Below are 22,692 nucleotides of genomic sequence, written 5' to 3'. Positions count from 1 at the left end.
AATCTTTCACATGCAAACATTGTGGCTAGGCACTCTTTTTCAATTTGTGCGTACCTTGTTTCTGCTGAGGTCATTGCTCTTGAGGCATATGCTATTGGCGCCCATATATCATTGTGTTGTTGGAGTAGAACAGCTCCGATGCCATCCTTTGATGCATCCGCACTGACTTTGCATTGCTTGTTTGGGTCATAGAATTGCAAAACTGGCGCAGTTGTCAACAGCTTGTTAACTTCTCTCCAAGCATTATCTTGGGATGTTTGCCATACCCAGACTACGTTATCTTTCGTCAACTCTCTTAGCGGAGCAGTTATGTTTGATAAGTCTGGTACAAACTTTGCTAGGTATGTGACCATGCCTAAGTATCGTTGCATCTCGAGCTTGGTTGAGGGTTGTGGCATATTTGTTATTGCCTTAATTTTCTCTGGATCTGGCTTTATGCCTTTATCTGTCAGTAAATCACCAAGGAATACAACTTGCTTGACACAGAACTCACATTTTCGTTTGTTTAGCTTTATGCCGTTCTTCTCTATGATGTCAAGTACCTGGCTTAATGTGTCTCTATGTTCTTCAATTGTTTTAGATGATATTATGATGTCATCTTGCATTGAGTTTACTCGTGGTATGTTTTCCAACAAGTTGCTAATTGCCACTTGGAACCCTTCGCTTGCACAGTTAATTCCAAATGGTAAACGTTTGAAGATGTAACGTCCCACTGGTGTAATAAAGCATGTTAGTTGAGCACTTTCGTCATCGAGAGGTTGCTGCCAATATCCTGATGTGAAATCTAGTTTTGTAAAAAATTTAGCATCAGCGAATTCGGCCATAATTTCTTCCCTCGACGGTAGCTTGAAGTGTTCACGCTTTATGGCTTTATTGAGATTTCTAGGGTCAAGGCATAGGCGAATGTCACCATTCCGTTTGTTCACGGTAACGATGTTGCTTACCCATTCAGTTGGTTCCTGAATTTTTTCTATCACACCAAGCTGTTCCATGCGATCAAGTTCCATTTTAACTTTATCTCTTATCTTGAAGGGTATTTTCCGACAAGGACTTTGAACTGGTGGAATCGATTTGTCAGTGTGTATGTGATACTTCCTTGGTAAGCACCCAAGACCTTTGAAGACATTATCGTGTTTGTTTACAATATCTTGTACATGATGAATGCCGTTAGTGGTGTTTCGTTCCACTGTATTCAGTGACGCTTCCTCAAAGTTTGGTATTATTAGTTGTAGCTGCAAACATGTATCGGCACTTAATAGTGGTTTATAATTTGTCAATTTGTCATCAACTATGTATACTGCAAATGTTCCTTTACGATCCTTACTGTACGCTATGTCCAGGTTGCATTTCTCTAAAATTGGGATAGCAGCATCGGAGTAGCTTTTGACTGGCGTACTTACGGGAATGAGGAGTGGTTTGCTGTTCAGTTTGCTGTATTCCGTGTATGGCAATATGTTAACTTTTGCCCCACTGTCAAGTAGAAATACAACTTTGTTGTTGTTTATGTCAAGTTGACAGAAAAATCCATGGGAGAGTTTTGAAATGGCGTTACACTCTATTTCAATTGTGTTCAATAGAAAGGTTTCCTCCTCAGATTCTGAGCTTTTGCTGTGATATTTGTGTTTATCATCTTTTGCGTGTTTCTTTGCGTAGCTTGTTTTCGTTGTGCAGCATTTTCCGAAGTGATTGCGCCCGTTGCATTTGTCACATATTTTACCAAATGCTGGACATGATTTTGGTCCATGTTTTGTGGCGCACCTTCTACAGTCAAAGTGTTTAGTAGAGCTCCTTTTTGAGTTACTATGATTATTCATGCTCAATGCATTTAGTTGACTTGCCGATGCTTGCAACGTGTCATCACTAACTTCTTGATTTTGTGCAATGCTGATTGCCTTGTCCAGGGTGAGATTGTCCCCTTCATCCATACACTTTTCCTTGACTCTGGGATGAATGGCTCTCAGTACAATAGCATCGCGCAACATCCTTTCCTCTAGATCGCCATAGTCGCACAATTTTACAAGAATTCTAATGTCCGTCAAAAAGTCATTAAAATTTTCACTTTTGTGCTGGCATCTTTTGTGGAAGTCTATTGTTGCCTTGATCACGTTTCGCTTGGGTTTTAGGTAATTTTCAAACTTATTTAAAACCCCACTCAGCATCTCGTTTTCTGCAGGTATTGCTGCTTGGTCACCATTTTCGGGCTGAGCTGCGGCCCATACAAATGTCCCATATATTTCTCGTCCACGGTCCCCAATATAAGTCATTAAATAGTTAACTTTTTGTATTTCCGTCTTTGCGTCTAAAGGACCATCAAACGTGAATTGACAGTGTTGTTTGAACCGTTTAAATTCCCTCAACAAATCTGGTGATGCCCAGTCCATTGCTGGTTTATTCTTGTCGGCCATTGTTAATGTGTTATAAAATAAAGTTACTCACAGACCTTGATATTATCCACTGAAGCAAGAAGAGTCCAAAGATCCGAAGAAAACAGAGGTCTAACTTCAATATGCCAATGAAAAAATTAATCCGATGATAACATAAAATATATCCACATTAAATTGGTTCGAATTTCTGATGTTATGTCTTTGTTTGTACACAACAATATAATATATAAATGAACGAAGACGTTAGTTTGGTTTGGTAGATGTTTATTGTAGCTCAGCAATATTAGAGCAGGAGCCCAGAGGGGTCAACCTAGCTGGAAAGTTAACCAATTTCTATGCATGTGGCAATTATCTACGTACATATCAATGTATGGAAATGACAGTCTGGCGCGTTTCTTTTGGTGGGTGTGGCTAGGAAGGACATTGTAAAGGGTAAAAAAAATGAGCTAGATCAGCTGAAAAGTTAACCCCGTGAAATATTTTGCAAATTGTTTGACATAGAGTGAAATATAAGGAATGGCCATTGCCAGACGATTTTAGTGGTGGGAGGTGCCTGCCAGACCCCCATTTCTGGGGGGCCAAAAATGAGCTAGATCAGCTTAAAAGTTAACCCTCTGAAACTGGTGGGAAAATGTTCAATAAACTCATACTTATCATGAATGACCCTTGCCAGACATTTTCAGTGGTGGATTGTGCCCGCCAGACCCCGTCAAACACCCAACCCCCCAAAAATTGAGCTAGATCAGCTGAAAAGTTAACCCCATGAAATATTTTGCAAATTGTTTGACAAAGAGTGAAATATAATGAATGAACATTGCCAGACGATTTTAGTGGTGGGGGGTGCCTGCCAGACCCCCATTTCTGGGGGGCCAAAAATGAGCTAGATCAGCTTAAAAGTTAACCCTCTGAAACTAGTGGGAAAATGTTCAATAAACTCATAACTATCATGAATGACCATTGCCAGGCATTTTCAGTGGTGGATTGTGCCCGCCAGACCCCGTCAAACACCCCACCCCCAAAAAATTGAGCTAGATCAGCTGAAAAGTTAACCCCGTGAAATATTTTGCAAATTGTTTGACATAGAGTGAAATATAATGAATGAACATTTCCAGACGATTTTAGTGGTGGGGGGTGCCTGCCAGACCCCCATTTCTGGAGGGCCAAAAATGAGCTAGATCAGCTTAAAAGTTAACCCTCTAAAACTGGTGGGAAAATGTTCAATGTACTCATAACTATTATGAATGACCATTGCCAGACATTTTCAGTGGTGGATTGTGCCTGCCAGACCCCGTCAAACACCCCCACTCCCAAAAATGAGCTAGATCAGCTGAAAAGCTAACCTTTTAAAACATGCTGTAAAATGTTCAGCATGATCCCTAGTATAATAAATGACCATTGCTAGACATTTAAAGTGGTGGGTTGTGTCCGCCAGACACCCATTAAACAGCATGAATGACTAAAATGAGAACTACATCAAATATCCCAACACCCGACATTTTAGCATATGATACTTTATATAGTACCTTATTCTATCTACAGTAGTTTTCACTAGTTACAACAAAAAGCAGTCTTATTTAATAAGCTATGACTTTTCTGCACAAATTATTTTAAATTAATCCATATATTCCTCTTCTGAATCAGAGTCTTCACTCCATGCATCGCCATAAGAATCACTTGATTCTTCGATCTCTATTTCTTCCGTTTCACTGTCAATTTGTCCTTTTTTATTCTTGATAGACGGCATTGAGCTGTTACAGTTTCCCCCAATTCAAGACCAGCAAATGTTCTCAGCTCCGTGACTGCCATGGCTCGTTGAGTCATAGTCAATGACCACCGGCGCATTGCATTTTCCGAATTAGGAAAGGCAACAATCCCTCTCATACTTGAAGAAGAATCACGATTGACCGTCTGTTCTAAGGAAAGGTCAACAGCTGATCTACTGTAGTGCTTATTTGTACGTCTGATGGAAAATGCTCCTTTTTCCAGTACTTCAAGCAACTTTGGGTCAGCGTTTTTCAGTTTCTGTATGAATAGGCCCTAGAGTTCCCCATCTGACGTAGTTAGGTCGGTTCAGGGCAAAGTAAACAGATAATATGGTTGGAAATACATTAATGTAGCCAGTGACATCATTTGTTTTCACACATCTCTGAAGTTCTCTATGGAGTCGATTAATAAGAAAAATGTAAATAGCCCAGAATTGTGCTGTTGAACCTATATTTCCAGTAAGCACTGACTTGAAGTAATTCTCGTACTTCTGCAGGTGATTAATTACAACAACAGGATCCGATATATGTTCTTCAATCAATGATGGGTCCAAAGGTGCAGTTGACATTATTTCTTGAAATGTGTGATGATCTTCTGCATTTATTTCTTGAAGAAAGCGTTTATACAACTTTTGCTCCAAGACATTGGCAAGCAATTGGTGAATTCTAGTGCACTTTCCTTTGATGAAACCCATCATTGACCCCTCAGCCAAGATATCTGCTTCTTGGAGAATATATTCGATACCGCTGTCGTTAATGTACGTTCCAACTGCTCCGTAGAACGCCAACTCTAGAAGAAACTGAACTCGGCAGATCAACGGCACACAGAATTAGACTATTGATACGTTGGTTTTTTGAAAATTTTACCCGCTGGGAAAGTGACTTGCACCCAGAAACAGTTGCTATCTTAAGACTTTTCTCTTCTTTCCCATTTTTTCGGCCTTTTCCACAAAATATGCAAGTTCCCTTTAACATGCCACATTCATCTGATTTCCGAAGAACACTACTTTGTCTTGTTTCACGGCAGTGTAATACCTATGACATAAAGGGTGATAGCTGATTGAATTTTCAGGTTGTTTCATAAGAAAAATCTTGTTTGTTGTATCAGCATATTTGTCAGACTTCATTTTCTTACGTAATGCAGCAGCATTCTTTACAGTTGACCATTTCATTTCACTGAACGCTCTTAATTTACAATCGTTGTCCGCCGTTACCGTTTGGCAGATGTAGCACTTTGAAACATGGTCAGTGTTCTGAAAGAAATGTAATGTCCCAAGTCAAGCATATTCAAACTTTAAATTAAACTACAAATAAAAGTAATATGGAATGTAGAATACATTTTCAAAGAGAAAAAACATAGGCTATTTAAAATTAATGATCACATTATACCTCTTTACTAACAGATACAGGTAAAATACTTGTTGCTGCTGGTCCAACTGCTTCACTTATATCCTGTTCTTCTGTAGTTTCAGAGGTTTTTTCTTGAGTTTTACTATGTTGTAATTCTTTATCTCCTTGCTCTTCTGTAGTTGTACTGTACATGGATGCATTTTTTCTGCACAACTTTGTGACTTTTCCAAGGTTATTGATGTTTCTTCTGAATGTGTTTCCTCTTGATTTATTCTTAAAGATACTTTGTCTCGCTCTTTTGGTACTGTTTGCTTTTCTTTTAGATTCATTATGGCTGTCATAAACATTGAACAAAACACAACTCTACAATTAGTGAATTAATATATTATTGCACTACTTTAATTAACTGTAACTATATAAACACCATACCCCTTACTAGTGCTTACAACCTAATAAAGCATTGTCCAGGTCTTTCTTAATTACACTGTATCCTAATCTCAAACAATATAATTAAACCAATACATATACATATTACTTAGACTTGCCTAAAGCTTAATTAACGACATGGCACTGACTTCCTAACCACAATATTAGAAATTAGGAAACAACATTCCTAATGGTAATCAATCGTATACTTCTAACAAGTAAAACATGAATATTAACATAAATGTGTCAACGCCTGGGTTCATAGTTGCATTAGGCTGTTTACTGGGCCCCTTATATTAAGCAATAGGCCAGTGAGCGCTCATGCTGTTACGCCACTGAACGCTGTGGAATATCTATCAATGAGCCATAAATAGCCTAGGCCTAATTGTATTTGTTTAGTATTACTGTTAAGATACACAATTAAAAAAAATCATAGCTGGACACTTACCTTGATTTAAAGATGTACCACTCTCTATCATAATCAAAATGCATTTAATAAAATCAGCCTTTGTTTTGAAATGTTGATGATAATCAACAACATTATTCTCTAGTGAACCATTATAGAAGATAAGTCAGTTTCTAAATATGTCCTTTAACTGCATAAACCAATTGACTAATTGATTTACTTTTTTCCACACCACAAAAAGACAAAGAAGTCCTGTTCTGAATACCTATTTTACACTATGTTGAACTTATATACTGTACCATAGTGGCACATTTGTGAATTAGGTAAGGGGTTGGATGGATGGGGTGGTTCTATAATGAGCAAATAAAAATGTCTGGTAATGAGAATTCATATCCTTGACAGTATACTACACATTTTCCCACCAGTTTTACAGTGGTTAACCCTTGGCCTAATCTGGGTCATTTTTGAGGGTGGGGTGTTTGAGGGGGCCTGGTGGACACAACCCACCACTTAAAATGTCTGGCAATGGGCATTTATTATACTAGGAATCATGCTGAACATTCTACAGCATGTTTTAAAAGGTTAGCTTTTCAGCTGATCTAGCTAATTTTTGGGAGTGGGGGTGTTTGACGGGGTCTGGCGGGCACAATCCACCACTAAAAATGTCTGGCAATGGTCATTCATAATAGTTATGAGTACATTGAACATTTTCCCACCAGTTTTAGAGGGTTAACTTTTAAGCTGATCTAGCTCATTTTTGGCCCTCCAGAAATGGGGGTCTGGCAGGCACCCCCCACCACTAAAATCGTCTGGCAATGTCCATTCATTATATTTCACTCTATGTCAAACAATTTGCAAAATATTTCATGGGGTTAACTTTTCAGCTGATCTAGCTCAATTTTTTGCGGGTTGGGTGTTTGACGGGGTCTGGCGGGCACAATCCACCACTGAAAATGTCTGGCAATGGTCATTCATAATAGTTATGAGTACATTGAACATTTTCCCACCAGTTTTAGAGGGTTAACTTTTAAGCTGATCTAGCTCATTTTTGGCCCTCCAGAAATGGGGGTCTGGCAGGCACCCCCCACCACTAAAATCATCTGGCAATGTCCATTCATTATATTTCACTCTATGTCAAACAATTTGCAAAATATTTCATGGGGTTACCTTTTCAGCTGATCTAGCTCAATTTTTTGCGGGTTGGGTGTTTGACGGGGTCTGGCGGGCACAATCCACCACTGAAAATGTCTGGCAATGGTCATTCATGATAGTTAAGAGTTTATTGAACATTTTCCCACCAGTTTTAGAGGGTTAACTTTTAAGCTGATCTAGCTCATTTTTGGCCCCCCAGAAATGGGGGTCTGGCAGGCACCCCCACCACTAAAATCGTCTGGCAATAGCCATTCCTTATATTTCACTCTATGTCAAACAATTTGCAAAATATTTCATGGGGTTAACTTTTCAGCTGATCTAGCTCATTTTTTTGACCCTTTACAATGTCCCTCCTAGCCACACCCACCAAAAGAAACGCGCCAGACTGTCATTTCCATACATTGATATGTATGTAGATAATTGCCACATGCATAGAAATTGGTTAACTTTCCAGCTAGGTTGACCCCTCTGGGCTCCTGGTCTATATAGCAAGTGGTTATGAAACATTAGTTATCATTACTAATACGTCTGGTATGTGGTTGTCATGGCTATGAGGATAGCTAACCTAGATACCAGTAAGGTGTGTGGACCTGTTGAACCTGTAAGTTCAGTCACTTGTAATGTAATATCATTACATAGGTTGATGTTCATTTTAAGGGTCATTTCCCAGACACCTCCCTCCCCTTTTGAAAATTATAATGCAAAAGATAGGACATCAGATTAAGTTCAGGACCATTTTCAGCCCCACCCCGCAAAACCCCACAACCCTTTCTACTTTCTATCTGCAAGTTTTTTACACACATTACCTGCTCTCTCGTCAAATACAATCTTTTGTATCACAAGGAAGAGATTCTACAGTAAAAAGTAGGCTAAGGACAAATACAGTAGGGGGATTTGGATTGTGTGAGAGCAAAAAGAAAATGGCTGTGCGCGTGCAAGACTCTCTGCACTAACGGTATCCAAATGCGCAAAGTGATCTGCAATGTAATCTACAAAAGAGTTGTCACAAGTAAAACAACATTATCAAATTACTTGATCAAATAAATTCCACCTAATAAAGTTTCAGCATTGACATATATACAACGATAAATATTGATCTTAACCACGGTATTACTAAGTAACCACTTAGCATTGTCAACTTTTTCATCATTGGATAAACACAAATTATTTGTTAAAGGTCACTATAAAGTATGCAGTGAAAGTGTGTGGAATAGAGAAGGAATTTATTGAAGAACAATCAGAATAAAGAATATTAAAATTTAAAAATATTACATCTGATGATGATGAAGAAATAATAGTGGTATGTGGGCATCTCCCCACCAGTGTGGCCAGCGGTCGAAATGAAATTATGCTAGGTGGCAGCACAAAAGTATGCCAGATTATGCCAGACACAAAGGCAAAAAGTGCACCAAATTGCACCAAACAGTGTATAATAGAGCGGTGTCTGTGTATGTTTTATGTGACACCAAGGTGGGAAGCAAAAAAAAAAATGGTCTTCTCGTTTTCAGCCAAATTATGCTAGATTGTGTATAAATTATGCCAGATTTTGGTTGCTATTATGCCAGATAATATGCTAAATAGTGGTGGATATGCTGAAGATTTGCGTTTTCAAATTATGCCTAGCATAAATGCCAGATGCCAGATGGGTCAAAATTTTGCCAGACGGCATAATTATGCCAGATTTGGCCACTATGCTCCCGACTCAAGAGCTTGGTTTACGGACTGTACCATTTATGGATAGGGTTTTCTACTTTTTGAGTTATATTTTGCTCTTCAACAATAGGCTAATGTTGGTTTAACTAGGTAAAACTAGACAGCCACAAGAGGAGTCTGATGATTTTTTTTAAGAAAATAAATGATGATGATGGTGGTTTGTGAGGATACTCCTTGTGGACTATGCCATTTATGGAAGGGTGTTCAATGAAGTGTATGAAGGACAAAGGCAGTTATCGGTTTATCCAGGTAAGATCGGCACAAATATCAAAAGATAACCTACTTTATAAAAAGAATATTAATGAATTTTATAAAGGAAGACAATGAACATAGATTCTTTTTCCATTTAAAAAACAGTATTTATGTCACGTATAATATAGCTATAAATAATAGTTGATACACAGGGGATAAGATTTGATGATTATACTCATAAAAAAAAAGGTTTTAACATCTGGTCCTACTCATGCAGTGCCAGTTATGATGAGAAATTAAAAAGCACTTCATGTTTAAAGTACAATATAAACTTCTCAACTACAAACACAATATAATATTATTATGAGAATGTTTTGACAATTACAAACTTTCTCAATTGCAAACTATGTTGTCATAGCAGTACACCTTTTGAACTATAGGATTAAGCTGTCTACACTATCAAACTCAGTCTATGTGACAAAAATGCGATGTGCCCATATATTGATGTCATATCACTACCATATTTAAGCATGTCACTATCATATTTGGGCACATCACACTTTTTTTGTCAAACTACTGTAGTTTGATAGTATAGACACCGCTTTAGGATAACAAAAAAACAAAGATTACTCACGGATGTTTCAAGTGAACTAACTAGCCTTTCTTCATAAGATGATTCATCTCCGCCAGATGATGTTATATGCATGCTCTTTGCCCTTACTGACAAATGCTTGTTCAACTGTCCATTATTTCTCAATCCTGAAATATCTGCTTCACTGTAAGAATTCTCTCTTGATAAATGAGTATTTTTTGAAGTTTTTGAGTTGTTCATAGATTCAGAAAGTAAGCTGTTTTTTTTGGCTTTCCGCTTCTCTTTCCATTTCTTCACTTTTGCTTTTCCTGTGATCTTGTTCCATACACTCTTTTTCTTCTTCTCCTTCTGGTGACTGTCGTTTTCTTTTTGGTAGCTCCCTGTCGATGCAGTTGATGATCGGAGGCTGCCATTTCCATCTTTTAAACTATTGGTACTGTCACTATAGGCTCCAGTATCTTCAACTAAAAACATAAATTTTTAATTAATTACACAAAATTGACAGTAGATTAGCAGATGCGTTTCACGCCATATTGGAAGACACCAATCATCCTCTTCATGGCTCCATTATCGGCTCCATTATCGGCTCCATTATCGTTTAAAGTGGTAGGATGAGGACGGTGATTTCGCAGACAGACCATTACAAGTACTCGTTATAAAAGATTTGTTAGATAGTTCTTCTTTTCCTTTATATTTATTTAAGGCAAGCCAAGATATGGGCACTATAATTACCATTATATTGGATAGTATTAAAAGGAATCTGTATATAATATAATTTTTTATGAAATTACATTTCTATTATTTACATAACACTTGAATAAAAGTAAAATGTGTTGATCAAATGATATTCAATTTATCTTCTGTTCCATAATAAATATTATACAAATATAAGTACAATAAATACTGTATAATACCCTTACTAAAAAAACCTTTGTATTTTATTTACTATTGGTGTGTTACACAGCTGTGTAACTAAACTCACTGTAGTCGTTCAATATATTATTTTTAATTGAAAGTTGTTGATTAATTTGATTTGGTATACACAAAGCTTTGAAAACTATACCATTATCCGACAGGGTGTGATATTTTAATGTATATAATAATGTTCTTCCTTTCGTAATGTATTTCTCTCTTTGGAGAGAGGCTAATGTTGGTTTATCCAGATAAGCTGAGCTTAAATATAGACTCAAATATTATGATTTTTATTTGTCCTTAGCTATGTTTACATGCTCTTTTCGGAGTTAAAATTTGGTCATAGAAGTTAAATTGTGGTTTAAAAGCTTGTTTTTTGTTTAAACACAAAAATATACACCACTTAAACATTCAGTATTCTCCCAACTTGGATATGATTCAGATCAGCTTAAGGGTGCATAGAACTGAGCTCCTCAAGTGTGTGTGACCTGAGCAATAATACAGTATACAGTGAAGACATATTGATATTAACTGGCAAGCAATTAAATGAACGCAATATTAATTTACATCTTAGTGACATATAAGCTAAATAAGTATCATTGTTATGACACTTGTCATAAACAAGCTGTCAACTTTAAACATTTAATAATTCACTAACTGTATGTCATAGTTCTTAACAATTTAATTTAATATCTGAATATACTCGATACAAGAAGCCTTACACAGTAGGCCTAAATCGTATCATGGCCAATGAATTTAGATACCCCACTTTCATGATCACCCTCTCCCTACCTCTCTTTTATACCATAAACTTGTTGCAGATATGGCCCTGAAGGCAGCAGAAGTGTGACACAGATTTAAAACTGTAAACCAGTCACAGTACATTCTCTAAATAATTAGATTATTAGATCATGTGAACGACATTTAACGACTTATCGCTATCTAGCTTTTAGTTGCAACGCAAAATAACAGTTATTTGACTGACAGCAATTAACACACACATTATTACGTTAGCCAGTTTGGCATTGTATTTTCGGTAGTATAACATTTTTTTGTTGACTACCCACTGAATCAAACAATTTTATGGGAGCATAAATGAAGTGCGGACCGTCAATAAATTACATTTTATTTTTAAAGACCCCTTCCCTGCAATTTTGGACGTTTTTTGGAAAATAATACATATATATCACTTTAAAAACATTAAACCATGTCATTCCTTGTCTTAAATGTACGTTTTATGGTAAATTATGATGAAAAGTGAGAAACAATGCACTACCTAAGTAGCTCGCGGCGATCGAACTCTCGTGGACGGTCTTAGGCCTAGCCTAGCTAGGCTTAGTTTTGTAGGCCTAGCTGGTAAACATCGGTAACGTACGGACATCGTACACTAGCTATAAAGCTAGCCTGACGTTGTATAGTTGCTGCATTAATTGTCTTTCTATTTTTGCCAGACTCCGTTGATACAAATTGGGGAAAACCCGGTATTTTCGCTGAAAAGTTAGGAGTCTTCCATTTGTTTTGGCCTCACGATCGATCGAAAAGTGGGCGAATTACAGGTGAAAAACAAAAATATCAATCCGCGCGCAATGCATTTTGGGATTTATAGCGGGCCGCTATAATTATTAGAATCGACTTATTTTTCACATTTTTAACCGTTTAAAGACGAAAAAAGTTATCGCAATAGGACCATATAGTATTATTTTTACATTAAATATAGTTTGTGATCTTAAATTAGATCTAAAAAACGTAGGGAAGGGGGCTTTAAGTTTACTTTCAGTTAATCAGCATTATGCAGAAACAACAGGCCCTACACATGTCTCTGTGGTGCCCAAAACTAATGGTATAAATTAACTGTAGCTCACATTTGAGTGATTTTATTGAACCAGCATTCTGGGATAGCTTTTAATGGATAGTTCCTTCTTTAAACGATACATAGGTAGATAGGTATTATGAAATATACAAAGAGGTTTAATGTGATAAGGAAGTAATAGCTATCATTACTATACTGTACATAATGATATTAGAATATCTTAAGATTTCTCAATAGTCCTAGAGATGTGTTTTGGTTTAATGATCCTAGTATTCACTATTGAAACATACAGTATATTGACTATTTATTATACCAACAATGACTATCAGAAAAAAATGCTTCAAAAAAAATCCATCTATTACCATTTTATTAAATACTTTATTAATAACATCAATCTACAGTACATTAGTGTATAGGAAAATATCATATTTTTATAGTAAATGTCAACTTTGGTAAAATACTATTATTAGCAATAAACATTGCCTAAACAATAAATATACAATAGTATACAAAACATAATACTACTGTATTCTTGGTAGCCAGTTTTTATAAAAAGGTTCATATTTGCCTATAATTCAGTGTGTACATCAAAGATCATACCACAAATTTATCATAGGCATTGCATAATGGATATGATGCATGATAAAGGTTTGAAATATATGGAACGCCGGGAGTGCCACTTTCGGCGACCTTTTAATGCGGTGCAATGGCATCAGCAGCGACTTTGTCATTGAGCGGCAGCTACACCATCTGGTGACTTGTGCATACGGCGACTTTATAATTTGGCGACTTTTATATTTTTTGAAAATAGGTCAAAACGTAAGAAAGAAACGACTGTTTCCAAAGTCTAGCAATCTGTATGTTCTTTGAAGTGTGTATGGGTCATTTTCATTGTGTCTAAAATCGTGTCCCCATAACATTGGTTTATAAACTGAAAATTCATCATTGAACAAATAAAAATTCTTGATTTGTATCACAATCAACATTATTGTTGAAATAATTAATTACATATTAAACTAAAGATAATAACATTGATATTGTTTAATTAGCATAATCATTGTTGAAATGAAAATATTTTTAACAGTTATGGTAATTTATGATTTTTTTAAAATTCAAAATAGATGGAAATACACAGTGAATGTTCACGGTATCTAGCAGGGTATACCCTGTCTCTGCGTCAGTGCAGCGATAATATTTTTAGGAAAAAAAATTTTTGAAACATTTAATGACATAAATCATACTTATAATGTTAAAACAAACATATTTTGATTAGGCCTAGAATTAATAATGAAAATAATTTTATAATTTTAAACCATTTATTTCTTATATCTTTGTTTATTCCCTAACTGTGACGGATATGACAGAAACATTGAACCATGTATTTATAATTAAATACGAATAAAATATGAAATGTAATATTGTGCTCTTGCCATGCAATGCATATTCATTTATCTGAATAAAATTTTAAAATAAATAATATTCAAACAGGTTTTAAAATTTATTTTTATAAACCTGAAGAGACTCACATAGCGTACATTCAAATTTACTTCGTGTGTGCTTAACAGTAATTCTGTATGAGGGCCTAATGTCCAAATAACTTGGATAAAAAAAACTTAACGAGATATTAAATGAACTTTTTATTACGCATAGCTACATTAGAGAAAAATATGAAAACTGTAATATATAAAAAAAGATATTTGTTGTTGTTCTTTCTTAATTTTGTCTCCTTTATTTATTTATTTAAGATTAAACAGTGTGTCAAAATACCAAAACAGGATCGCCATAAAAAAAAACCGATATTAATTTTTATTTACATGAAAATATATAATTAGTCAGTTAAAAACTGTACTTTAAACAGAATAAAAATTTAGATACAAATTTCATGTACCCAGCTAAGCAGTTAATGGTGATGCAGCCACCCACCCGCTTAAATTGTTATGCGAATGTTGATTAGGGCCTCCTAGGCTATATGCCTAATCAAATTTCTCTAATGAACATTTTTCCTGAGAACAGTAAGCTTTTATGCTAGAGAGAAAATAACTAATAACATTCTCTTTCAAAAGTTAATTTCTTCTATTTGAATTGAAACAAGAGTGGTAATTGGATCTTGATAAGTTGGAGTTTAGGCTTTTCATTACAGACGTTACAAAATGTCCCAGGACCTAAGCTGTTATCATTGCACAATATAGTCGACATACAATAAAGCTGCCTAACCCTTAAGTCGCCAAATAAAGAAGTCGCCGACAAAGTTATTTAACCGAAACAAAGTCGCCACATGAAAAAAATTGTAACCGAATGTTAAAGTTGCCAAGTCACCGCATTAAGTTGCAGCCGAATGGTAAAGTCGCCGAGGCGCCGCATGAAAAAGTAGCCGCCGAATTCTGGAGTATCCTAGCCGAAGCATAAAAAAGTCGCCGCTAATTACCAAAGTGTTAAGGTCGCCGAAAGAAATAGTGGTTGGCGCATTAAAAGGTCGCCGAAAGTGGCACTCCCGGAAATACTCTGAAACTGGCCTAAAATAAAAAAAATTCTGTACAGGGTAGTAGAGGGTAGTTAATGATATGAACAGTTGTTACAATGTCTGTTCTCAAAATGTAATTATCAATAAAGCAATTTGTTCTTTTAATATATTGAATGTGTCACTCAGTAGTATGTGAGAGGTTTCTTTTAAAACTTTCTTCAATGATGCCTTTGGAATATCCTCTCTAAAGCTATGTACCTACACTATCAAACTAGTTTGACAAAAAAATGTGATGTGCCCATATATAGACATGATGATGTCATATCACTACCATATTTTGTCATATCACTACCATATTTGGGCATATCAACTACCATATTTGGGCACATCATACTTTTTTTATCAAACTAGTTCGATAGTGTAGAGATAGCTTAATGATCAATCATATCAAACTAAGGAGTGGCTAATTGTGTATTTATTATTTGTAGATAATATTGATAACTATTTCATTCAATCTTGACCTTAATAGTGAAATGTAAATAAATATCTCAGTAGGTCACAGTCAATATAAACCAGGATATAACATATAACCTTTATGATCTTTAAAGCTAAATGGTGTAAATTAATAAATCAAAATCAACAAAATGTCATTTCTAAACTACTGAAAATCAAATAACGTTATTTACAAACAAATACGCAAATACATTTATTCATTACATTACATAATCACATCAACGAAAAAATATTTTCAGTTTTGAAAGTAAATGGGGCCCAGGAACCCAGGAAGAATTTCAAACATGCCAAGATACAGACGATCATAGGTATGATATTTTAAAATTGGTGTACATTTGGGTATAGATTCTTCCATTTTGCCCCCTCCCATTTTTTTTTCTTCTACTACTAGTTACAGACAATCATAGGTATTATAATTTTAATTAGTGTATACATTTGGGTATACATTCTTCCCCTCCCTCCTTCGGTTTTTTTTTTCTTTTAGTTACAGACGATCTTAGGTATAATAATTTTAATTAACTGTGAAAACATTTGGGTATAATTTCCTCCTCCTTCTCCAGACGAGCATACTGGTAAGCATATTTTAATTAGTTTACAGTATATACATTTGTGTGTAATTTCTTCCTCCACCTTCGAATTAAACAAACCAATATCGAAAATCATACAATAAGTGTTAATCAAAAACAATTGATTTTTATTAAGTTGTATGTGAAGGTTAAAGTCCAGGCTGTCATGGAACAATTAAAGGTATAGGAAATGATAAAGATTTTGAATCCTTCAAAATTATCTAAATGTCAAGGATATTTTATTAAATCCTGTTTTCATATTTATGTAGCTTTAAAAATCCACATAGTTTCTAAAAGATCTGTGATCTATGAGATCTTAAAATATTATTATCTCAATCATTATGGTACACCCATTAAATTCATTCATTCATAATGGTATATTAATTTTAAAAATAATCTTCACAGTAAAACTGAATTTCGATTGACTTTTACATATTTTAATAAAATTTGTATAAAAATATAAATCTAAAACACATAAAAAAGACAAAACTACGAAAAAAGGGAAGGCAGGTCTGTCATACAAGGGCTAATGCACATTTAAATATCATAGGAGTGAGAGGCAACAAATTAACTATTAAATAAATATCATTTTTATATAGACCTGATTTCTGCTAGGCCTAAATTTGTTTTAAAAAAATGTTAACATTACCCAATATGCAATGCGTTCAGGTAGTCAAACGTTCAAGGTGCTATAATAGTTGACTCAAGGTCAATAGGGGTCAATCAAATAACCAATATTTTATATTTCAGCTAAAAGTTTAAAACAGCAAAAACCATTAATAATGGTTTAACCGGCCATTTGAATTTCTGCTGCAAAGAAATTGAATTAGGTGCAATATTTATTCACCTGGTTATTTAATCAGTTACTTTTTCGTAGAAGAAATAGACCCTCTAAATGATAGAGATATTTTATTCCTCATAATTCTGTATTCATGTATGGTCTGAACAGATGGTAAAAGCAATAACTGAACCATTAACTTTTGATATTTACTTAAGTACAATACATGATATCAATTAACAATTATCAATAAAGTACATGAATATCCAAAAACGTGTTATAATCCTTTCTAAAATCATTGCTGTTGTGCTCCACTGTCTATACTTACAACACCAGGCCTAGCCTGTGGTCTAGTTATAGTAGTAGTAGTAAGTGAGGAGAGCATGGAAGGAAAATCTCAAAATAGGTCGGTTGGTCACCCCCCTATCCTATAGACTGTACCTACATCAGGCTGAATAGATATTATTATTATTATCAAAAAGGTTTTAAAATGATTCGTGTAGACTTACCTTCTTCGTTATAAAAATTAAAACTATCCATTGTTCGCAGTGACAAAACTATTTCTCATCTAATAGAATTATCACGTTTTCAAAGGTATATAATCAGCGCGGTTTGTTTACATTTTTCACCCTGGTGGTGGTAAGTACCGCCTCTTAAAAATGACGTCGCTTCAGGAAGTAAACTTTTTCATAGAGAGGGCGGCAGTCTATTTTAATTAACTTATTAAAATATTATTAATTATAAACGTAGGCGGCACTGGGACATTGTCTCACTCTCACGGATCAGCGCGAAAACTTATTTATTATAAAATAATTTAGGTTACTGCATAGACAGATTTAGAAAGTTAGGAGGATATAGTTAAGCTCGTCCGTAGCTAAGACAATTTTGAAAAGTAGACTTCTAGCTGCTGGTCCCCGGAATTTGCACTTGAAATATGAAATGAAATTATATAGTCTGCAGGCCAATGCGAGCCAGCGAGGCAACAAAATAAAAGATTATAAAACAGCTCGAGTCACAAAAACCTTTGCTAATTTTAATATTTTTACAATAATTCATAAAACAGGATTATAGTCCAACTTCGACGTCGGTAGGGCATTGACATCTTTACAAATGTTCTATATTTTTGTTCGGGTGTTCTTAAAATCTCAATAGGGTTGGTGAAATCTGTCCACAATAGGTTACTTTTCTGTCCATAATAGGTTACTTTCTGTCCACAATAGGGACTAGAGGGCGCTATTGTTTGTCCATAATAGGTTACTTTCTGTCCACAATAGGGACTAGAGGGCGCTGTTGTTTGTCCATAATAGGTGACTTTCATAATTGGCTGTCCAAAATAGGTGACTTTTTGTCCACAATAGGGGATTTTATTGGAGTAGTGCGCCATCCATTGTGTTGTCCATAATAGGTGATTTTTTTGGCGTACTCTCGTACGTACGTAGTTTGTTTCGCGAGTAGAAGTAATACTAATTTGCTTTCTCTTCAGACTTTGAGCATGGAGCTCCATGCTTTGAGTTGAGGCTACCGACCTAGGCTAATTAGTATAGTATTTAAGTCTCTCTAGCCTAGGCCTAGGGCCTAGTCCTGTTAGTTAGGCTACCTCTATACTATAGGCCTACTTAGGCCTACTACTACTAGCCTACCTAGGGCTAGGCCTAGCTTAGATACAGCAGCAGGGTACCTCCCTGCTTACAGGAATACAAATGACATGGGCTCCATATTAGGTAGATATGTTTCCTACTACAAACAACTAGGCCTAGCCTCAGTTATCTTGTTTGTTTGTTTTTTTATTATTTATTAATATAATATGAATATATATAGACTAACATACTATTTTACTCGTAACTATATTGCCTATTCTGCAGGTCACTAAGTGACTAGAGGCCTAGTCACTATTTAATACGGTCTTTTACTACTGCCACCGCTACTATACTTTGAAGACCGAAATCTTCAAATCACAAACATCTAGATTGCTAGATTGAACTATTAAAATTTTAGTTTTTTTTATTATTTTGTGAATGAACGAGTCTTATCCAAACAGTGCGGACAGTTAATAGGTTGGCAGTATAGTAGAACCAGAGCTAGTGTTACTGTGTTATTAATTATGTCATCTATTTAAATCTCACAATTGTTTTCCCATATTTTTTGCGTGTATTACAGATTGTGTACAGTGTATCTTCTGATCAATGTTATAGTACAGTAGCATGGAAATGTCTATTAACTAGGGTAAGTAACAGATAGGCCCAACCTACAATTGAAGAAAAATACTTTACATATAACCCACATCTTTTAGGAGATTTTTCAATATGATCAAGATACTGTGAAATCCCAAAAAGAAGCCTATTTCAAAACAGTATTTGTTTGCAAAAGTAATCTCGAAAAGGAGGATACAAATGAGACAAACTGAATATTATCAGTACCGTAGTAGAAAAACTTACTGACAATACATTTGAAATGTTCTATTCATTTGCTTTGCTAGGAAAATAAAAGTAGATATTTCTTTGTTTATTTCCATTCATTATAAACATTACAATCACCATACAAAGAATAGATAAATCCACTGACAAATTCATGCAGAAAATATTTCAAAATTTAATTAAATGTTATATTATTAAAGCATTCATTCAATAAAGCCTTTATCTTTAAACATTTAATATAAGTTTTTATATAGTGAGTATGGTAATAATTGACTCTGACAACTGGCATAAATATAAATTTAGTAAAACAATCCTACATATCTTTTTTATAAATGCAATAAAATATTTAAACATAACTGTGTCCCACCATACAACATGACAATTTGACTCAGCATTACTAAGATTGAAGTTACTTTTATTATACAATACCTAAACATTATTATAGTGTTTAACTATTTCCTTTTTTTATTATAGGCATACAGATGTTTGATATTCTGCCCATATATCCTGCTGAAATGAAAAGGTACATCATTTCAACATAATATCTTTGATCATATCATCATCGGTCAATACTTATAGTAATAAACATAATAATTATGGTGTATTTTTTTTATCTTTGCTATTTTTTAAATTGTAGTTTAACCATATTTTTACACTTTTAAAATTAATATAATTCAGTATTTTTGAATGTGATTTAGATTATGAATAAATTTAGAATACAGAACAAAATTGTTGATTGTACACTGCGTGTATGTAAACTGGATTTATTGTCGTATTCCTAATGATTCAAAATAATATTTATTTTGCTTCATTATTAAAGATGTATTGTCCCTCAAAAACATGAAAAATTAATTCAATCAGACTTTGAATATGTTATTTTGTAGTTTTAATAAAGTTAATCGAAAAAAAAACGAAAAAAAAATAATGTTTTCACTTGTAAAATGACAAAATAAATGGTTAAATTCAACCAAAAATCCATTGGCTAGCAGCCAATTTGACCATTTTTTGCTTTAAATTACATTTTTTCAGGTAATACATTTTTTTTCAATCTAATTTTTGGTCAATGTGGATAACTATTATGTTACAATAAAATGGAATGGAAATTTTTTTTTTAAGAATTATTTTTTCAGGGGGACAATACATCTTTAAACATTAAAATTGATTCATTTAATTAAACAACAATATAATAAATGGATGAGAACTGCTGCTGTTGATTGACTACTGACTGGGATGATTTGTCATGGATTTTGAAACAAGGGACGACCTAAAATGACGAAATGAAGTGCTGAACTCTGATGTCTTTTGCAATATTAAATTGATAAAGTTGATTTTTATTATTACTGTTAACAAAACAAAAAAAAACAAAAAATTAACGGTAAAGAGAAAACATTATCATATATCTATATAACCTATGTGGACTATCATCAGGAATTAAAGGTATAAAGGTATAAAAACGTATTTTACTAAAACAATAGGAAGATTCAAATGTTGTAAGCCTACTTATTTACAAAGGGAATGGAAAACCCAAAGATGAAATGAAAAGCTGTTGTCAAGCGTCTTTAACTCCTATAATTTGTAAGATTGTTGAGAAATTGCTTTGATGTATCTAGAATAGTATAATAATATACTAATTACATTTTTTCAGTTTGGAATTAAACAAATGTATAATATTGAACTTTTACTTTCAAAGGTTTTCATTCATGGGCACAGTTAAAGGCTGTAAACATTTTAATTTTTGTTTTCTTGACTTTTCTTCTGCACTGGACGGTGTCTAATAAAAAGAACTTAATAACTCAGTAGCTGTTGGTGAAAACACCAATGGATTACATATTTTATTTCAAATAAAGCGCAAGTCAAAGTTGGTGATATTGTAAATAATATTTCTTCTTTTTTAATTTGCTGATGTCAGATCACACCTTATCACGTCCTATAAAAATAATGATTGTATAATGCTTCAAATAGATTATATTTAATTGCTAAATCTAAATGAGCAAATGTCAACAATCTTAAAACCTTAAATCCTGTACAATGTGCCATAATATTCTCTCAAACTATTTACATACACACTGTAACTTAGTGAACATTGTCTGATTCTTGAGTAATTCCACTTGTCTTTACATCTTGTTACATGCATTATATAAAATATGTCTTGGTCAAGTTGAACAAAGCTGTATTACTCCTAGTGGTTAGATTGTAGTGTGGGCACCATTTGAGAAATATTATGTTTAGAGAATACAAAGGAAAACAACAAGGAGTATACAAAGGAAAACAACAAGGAAAGTGATTTTAGACACACTTGGGACATAGGGCCTACCTTATTTTTATAGTTTGAAAGTGCTAGAAATATTACCTATTGGTTGATTGATCACTTATTTCAGAATAAAAATTTCATACAACAATTAAAAAAAACCGGAAAATCACACTTTAATAGGATTTTTTCTCTCAAAACCTATTTGAAGACTCTATTGAAGACTTGTTTGAATTACATTTAAACTTTTATTAGGATTTAAGGTGTTGAAGGGTTATTTTTGGTTTTGTTGGAATTCAAAAGGCAATTCATAATTCTTCCCAGAAAGCAAATTATTATTTACGATACAACTTTCCTACTATTAACTCAGACTTGGAGGCCTATAGGATATAGGCCTAGGGCCTAGGCTAGGCCTAGTTTAGTTAGTATAGTACTTGGTTGGCCACTATCTAGCCTATACTAGGGCCAGGCTACTTAATTACTAGTCTACTATATGCTATGGAGTTTCCTACACAAGTTACACATTACAAAAATCACCTATTATGGACAACATAATGGATGGCGCACTACTCCAATAAAGTCCCCTATTGTGGACAAAAAGTCACCTATTTTGGACAGCCAATTATGGAAGTCACCTATTATGGACAAACAACAGCGCCCCCTAGTCCCTATTGTGGACAGAAAGTAACCTATTATGGACAAACAATAGCGCCCTCTAGTCCCTATTGTGGACAGAAAGTAACCTATTATGGACAGAAAAGTAACCTATTGTGGACAGATTTCACCAACCCCGCTCTAAAATCTTGAGGTGAGAGAGAATTGGGTTGCATAAGCAATAGAAAAAAAATATGTTATATGAAAGCAAGACAAACCAAGTTGAAGACAAATTCTGCTAGAAACATGTAATAAGTTAAGAATGAAAAAGAGAAAAGAAGAACGGATATGAGGGTACGATGGCCACATTGGCCATGGAAATTAAGAATGATTCGCAAAGCACGGTTCTCTGCAAAGG

The 22,692-nt window shown here is 34.4% G+C and overlaps 1 protein-coding gene and 1 long non-coding RNA gene across 4 annotated transcripts in view; one reads left to right on the top strand and one right to left on the bottom strand.

The window, feature by feature from the left end:
• The window catches only part of LOC144854143 (multiple C2 and transmembrane domain-containing protein 1-like), a 71,651-nt gene extending 53,989 nt beyond the window's left edge, over positions 1 to 17,662 (bottom strand). For all 3 annotated transcript variants that reach the window (XM_078712034.1, XM_078712035.1, XM_078712036.1), the window contains exons 1-2: positions 17,528 to 17,662; positions 10,021 to 10,442 (exon numbers count right to left, since the gene is read on the bottom strand). In XM_078712034.1, coding sequence (XP_078568160.1) covers positions 10,021 to 10,442; positions 17,528 to 17,558 — 453 coding nt within the window. In that variant the 5' untranslated portion in view covers positions 17,559 to 17,662. The remainder of the gene's footprint in view (positions 1 to 10,020; positions 10,443 to 17,527) is intronic.
• A 647-nt stretch (positions 17,663 to 18,309) lies between these two features.
• Positions 18,310 to 20,120, top strand: LOC144854444 (uncharacterized). The gene is made up of 3 exons (XR_013614603.1): positions 18,310 to 18,423; positions 19,176 to 19,241; positions 19,907 to 20,120. It is a non-coding gene; the product is annotated as an uncharacterized LOC144854444 (long non-coding RNA).
• Positions 20,121 to 22,692: the final 2,572 nt, after the last annotated feature.

Source organism: Antedon bifida, chromosome 10, assembly GCF_963402885.1.
Source record: "Antedon bifida chromosome 10, ecAntBifi1.1, whole genome shotgun sequence".
NCBI lineage: Eukaryota > Metazoa > Echinodermata > Crinoidea > Comatulida > Antedonidae > Antedon > Antedon bifida.
The sequence above is the reverse complement of the archived record's forward strand: the minus strand, read 5'-3'. Positions and strand labels throughout refer to the sequence as shown.